Genomic DNA, 5169 nt, shown 5'->3' with positions numbered 1-5169 from the left:
ATCACCCTTCAGTTTATTTGGGAGAAAAATCAATGCTTTAGAAAGACGGAAAATAAATGGAGAATATATAATTAGATGACTTCCAATTATTTTTTATTTATAGATTTCATAAATACTAAATCCCACATTTTAAAAGCCAGGATTTTTTCAACTTCAAATATTTGCAAGTTTTACAAACCATTTTGAAAATAGATTTGTTTCTTATGTCCATAATGAATATGGATTATAACACTAAATTGTTTAATTGAGAGGAAAGAACTAAGTTTTTAAAAAAGAGTTCTAAATTCCACTTGGAAGGCGAAATAACATAAAATAAACCATGTCGTGTAGTGATTCAGCACTTTATTTAGTCCGTACAGTTAGGTTTAATTTTAATACTGTTCCACGGAAGATGGCACATTAGACACACTGATAGGAAATAAATCCTCTGAAATTAAAATTCTACTCATTACACATCAATTACAGGAAGACATAAAGGGCACAAGCATTCTGCACTGGACTTGGGAATGATACTTGCAGTTCCTAGGGAGTGAAGACGGGGGAAACATGTAGTGCATTGGACGATTTACTTTCTGCTTTTAACACCAGAACAAAACGCCCCACTCACGTTCATAGTTCCTCTGGAAATGTGCAAATCGGAAAAGCCTTGGAAATCAGGACTGGAGGCTGCAAAAGAAATGGCGAGGTGACGCTGACGCCATGCGAACCGAAATTTGTGGTTGCCCGGCTGCAGGATTCTGATACACACAAGCCTACTCCCGGCTGTGCAAAGTGAAGTGCGCCATGGCGAGGACAGGACGACCTCGGATGGCTCCGCCCTCCGGGTTGGCTCCCCGTCCGCCTCACTGAGTCAGCTCCGGGACAGGTGTGGGTGCTATTCGAAAGACCGGTGAGGTCCCCTCTCCGCCCGAAAGGGCGACCAGCGACGTCAGCCTAGAGCCCTCTGCTCCGGACTGACACCCCAGCAGCGCCGCGGTGGCGGACAGGTGACGGCCCAGCAGAGCGCCCTTGCTGGGAGCGCAGCCGCTGGTACAATCCTGCTGCTGCTGCTGCTGCTGCTGCTGCTTCAAAATTGTCCGGGCAGCGGATGCGGCGGCGGCAGCGGATACGTGGAGCAAGGGGGCAGCGGCCTGAGGATGCAACAGGCACGACGAACGCTGCAGCAGGTGGCAGTAACCCCACGGGGTCGAGGGCAGACTCTGCGCGGCGCCTGCACCCGCTCCCGGGACCCCTTGCATGATACTCTCGATGCTGAAGGAGGTGCATCCGCCAGATGGCCGCGACGCCGGCCCCTTGCTGTCTTCCCAAGGCTGGGAGTCTAACGTGGGCTGCAGCGCCGGAAGGGCGCCGGGGGTCCCCAGATCCGCGGCTTGCTCTTTCCTGGGAACCTCAGCGTAGGCCGGGGCGGAGAGCAGCAGGTAGCGGAGTGGGTGAGGATGAAGCAGCGCGCACGGGCGGCTCCCGGGGGTGGAGGCGGGATAGGCTCCAGTGACAGGCTGTGGCGGGGCCGCGGGCCCGAGCAGCATGCCCGGGTAGGGGCCGTGCAGGGCAGCGGGCGCAGCGGGCAGGGGGAAGGGGTGGTGCAGGTGGGCTCCGGGAGGTGGGTGGTGGCGCTTGAAGCGCTTCCTGCGCCGAAGGAAGCTGCCGTTGTCGAACATGTCCTGGGAGGCGGGGTCCAGGCTCCAGTAGTTGCCCTTGCCCGGGTGTCCTGGCTCGCGGGGGATCTTGACGAAGCAGTCATTGAGGGAGAGGTTGTGGCGGATGCTATTCTGCCAGGCGGGGAACTTGCGGCGGTAGTAAGGGAAGCGGCCACTGATGAAGGCACAGATGCCGCTGAGCGTGAGGCGCTTGTGCGGGCTCTGCAGAATGGCCATGGTGATGAGCGCGATGTAAGAGTAGGGGGGCTTCGTCGGCTGCGGGGCGTCCCGAGAGGCTGCTGCAGACTCCGTCGAAACCCCGAACTTGGGGCAGAATTCGGAAGAGTTGCTTGGGCCGCCGCTGCTCTCGGTGCGCTCTCCGGGAAGCGCGCCAGCGACCCGCCGCGCCTCCTGCGGCTGCGGCTGGTGCAGAGGCTCTGGGAACCGCTGACTTCCCTCGGGTTCCTCATCTTCCTCCTCCTCTTCATCTTCCCCTTCTCCCAAGATATCGATCTCACCGTCTTCCCCATCGGAGCCCCGGAAACGGCGCGGAGGTGTGGGGCGAAGGCGCTCAGCTCTAGGCAAGTTCATGGAGGAGCAGGTTCTGCAGATGCCGGGGAGGCAGCGGCCGCTCCACCTGGCTCCGGGCTGGAAGCCTGTGTTGAGTGTTCCAAGAAGCGGAGACGCTCGAGGTCCCCCTTGTAGATGGTGGTCTTTTACGCCGATTTGTCCTTTCCTACACCGTCCGGCAAAGATGCACTTTGCCTTTTATTGAAGTTTCTGGGTCCTTGTGTGATGGACTCTGCCGCCCCTCTTCAGAGCCTTTCTCGCCAGAGCGCCCTTCCCTCCTCCAAACGCAGTGCAGTGATGAGGGTCCTTGGAGCATTACCCGACACAAGAGCCTTCAGTCTCCTCCTTGCACCCACCCGCCAACATGGAAGGCGCTTCACTCAAGATCAGCCGGCCAATGGGGCCTGGAGTTGCATACACTCTGTTAACGCGCTTTGAAAACCTCAAATGAAAAAGCAGGGGCGGGGGGGTGTAGGAAGATATGTACCCAACAATCTAAGGCCACATCCATATTCAAACCTGTCTCTTGAAGGATTAAAAATAAGCAATAAGCGGGAGAAGACACTGAAATGTATACGGTGTTTACCTATAAAAGAATGTGTAACAATAAATGTTTTTGTTTCATGGTTAGTCACCCATTTTCATTGGTGGGTTCTGTCCTCCATAAGAGCTGAAATAAGGAGTTGAAATATTTTTAATGTTCTAACTACACTCCCCAGCTCAAGAGTGAAGTGTGAGAGTGTTGCCTTGTCCCTACTACCTCCTATCTCAGCTTCCCAAAATGTTCTCCATGACTCCAGTTTTCAGAAGACTGAAATATCCTGCCATGAAGTTGTGGAAGTTATGGGTGGAGGGAAAGCAGAAGGGCTAGAGAGAAGTCCCCTTCCAGCAGTGATTCTCAACTTCTTTGAACATTTAACCTCAGTATGAAATATATTTTATACCATGATCTTGCATACAGACTTATACAACTGTGGTAAGTTTCATAAAACAGGTGATCATTGATTTTTTTTTAATGGCCATGACCAACTAAATTGTACCAATTAGTACAAACCCAGTTTGAAATATCTTTTACCAAAATGGCTTGACAATTTCAAAGGATACACCCAGTCTGAGACTCAGTCTTTCTCTTCTTTAAAACAAGAACCAACATTAAGCACTTTTTACTGTAATAATAAATGATAATCTTGAAACTTAAATGAGGCAAAAGAGGGCAGAAGTTTTGGTGTCTTTAACTAAATCACCAGGTCATCATTCCCTACTCACACTGGAGAAACGAGATGACAGAGATGCTCTGTTTCAGTCACTTGCCATCCCTGGGAGTAACATGATTTTTAGATTGGCATCATTTAAATCAGCCCAGAGAATAAAGTAGCAGTGCTCAATGCAACATAATTTAATGTGCATTATGGTAAAATACCAAGCAACAGTATATATTCATAATTTAATACCCCCCTCACCTTCAAAAATTTGAGGAGGCATCTAATAAAAATGCAGAATGAAAGTATTGTACTATGCCACTGAGTGTTACTGATAGACAGTAAATCTTCTATTAGAATTTGAAAAATGACAATTTTCAGCAAGAAATCAGAAGTCGGCTAATATAACCAAAAATAGCTTAAAGGAGTTAGTTTCTTCAGGATAAAATTTTGAAAACAGCTTTCTTACTAGTCTTTTTAAAGTTTTATCCTCTAAGTCTTCTCAGTTGTATGCAGTCTAAACCAGAACAAATAACAGAAGTTTTCAAGCTAACAGATTTGTGCTTGAATCCCAAATTAACCAATTACTACGTGTGTGACCTACTCAGCTAAGCTTCAGGAGGGCTGGGACAGGTGTCTTATTCAACCGTTGATTCCCTGATGCCTCCCCCTCAGCCCCCTGCAGGTAAGGCAATTTTCTCCATCAGCACAGGAATCCGATTACCTGGGAAAGGGAGCATTGTTAGTTTTCCTAGAGTCAACTTCTATGGGGATTGGGGTTATTTAAAAATGAAAGAAGAAAAGGACACCCTTAAAAAAAAAAAAAACTATCCCCACTGATGAAAGTATGTTAAAGGGGGCACTGGGAAACGAGAAAGAGCTCCCAATGGCCAGAACCGGGACAATCTGAGCAACAAAATAAAGTAGCACAAGCTTGTTAACCAAAGTATAAAAAATAGATTGAGTAAAGTAATACATGGGCAGAAGGAAGAAAGAATGTGTGCATGTTCAATTGTGTCTGACTCTTTGCGACCCTATGGACTGTAGTCTGCCAGGCTCCTCTGTCCATGGGATTTTCCAGGCAAGAGTACTAGAGTAGGTTGCCATTTCCTCCTCCAGGGGATCTTCCTAACCCAGGGACTGAACCTATGTCTCTGGTGTCTCCTGCATTGCAGACAAATTCTTTATCTAGTACATGGGGGTAAAAACGCAAATCTCCCTTGCAGAAAAAATTCCAGATAAACTATGTAGATATTCCACCCTTTAGGAAATGGGGCATAACCCGCCCCCCCCCCCCGCCCCAATCTTTTACTGTGGGCAGTGCACAATGACTTCCTGCCAAACAGAACCTCATGAAGTGGGGGGAGAGAGAATGTTACCTTGGAGAAACCTAACAGAGGCTTCACCCAGGTGTTAGGTAAAAATGTCAACATCAACAATCACAAATCACATTGATAGTATGTACCCTTGATATCAGGTAACAGTAACTGTAATGTGGTATCCTGAGTGAGATCCTGGAACAGAAAAAGGACATTAAGTACAAACTGCTGCTGCTAAGTCGCTTCAGGCATGTCCAACTCTGTGCGACCCCATAGACGGCAGCCCATCAGGCTCCCCCGTCCCTGGAATTCTCCAGGCAAGAACACTGGAGTGGGTTGCCATTGCCTTCTCCGAATACACTGTCTAGGTTTGTCATAGCTATACTTCCAAGGAGAGTGAATCTTATAATTTTGTGGCTGCAGTCACCATCTGCATTGATTTTG

The 5169-nt window shown here is 48.8% G+C and overlaps 1 protein-coding gene across 2 annotated transcripts; it reads right to left on the bottom strand.

The window, feature by feature from the left end:
* Positions 1-333: 333 nt before the first annotated feature.
* FOXD4L3 (forkhead box D4 like 3) lies at positions 334-4682 on the bottom strand. 2 transcript variants are annotated; one of them, XM_025281588.3, is made up of 2 exons: positions 1142-4682; positions 934-1079 (listed from the first exon to the last, which is right to left on the bottom strand). In XM_025281588.3, exons 1-2 carry the CDS (start codon positions 2226-2228, stop codon positions 934-936), a joined length of 1233 nt encoding a protein of 410 aa, XP_025137373.3. In that variant the 5' UTR covers positions 2229-4682. The 2 variants fall into 2 exon arrangements, with proteins under 2 accessions (XP_025137372.3, XP_025137373.3); XM_025281587.3 differs by having other exon boundaries at positions 334-4682.
* Positions 4683-5169: the final 487 nt, after the last annotated feature.

Source organism: Bubalus bubalis, chromosome 3, assembly GCF_019923935.1.
Source record: "Bubalus bubalis isolate 160015118507 breed Murrah chromosome 3, NDDB_SH_1, whole genome shotgun sequence".
NCBI lineage: Eukaryota > Metazoa > Chordata > Mammalia > Artiodactyla > Bovidae > Bubalus > Bubalus bubalis.
This window is presented reverse-complemented; position numbering and strand designations above follow the sequence as displayed.

Bases quoted from the DNA above. Each gene is read 5' to 3' on its own strand.
- FOXD4L3 (XM_025281587.3), bottom strand. From the start codon at position 2,228: ATGAACTTGCCTAGAGCTGAGCGCCTTCGCCCCACACCTCCGCGCCGT.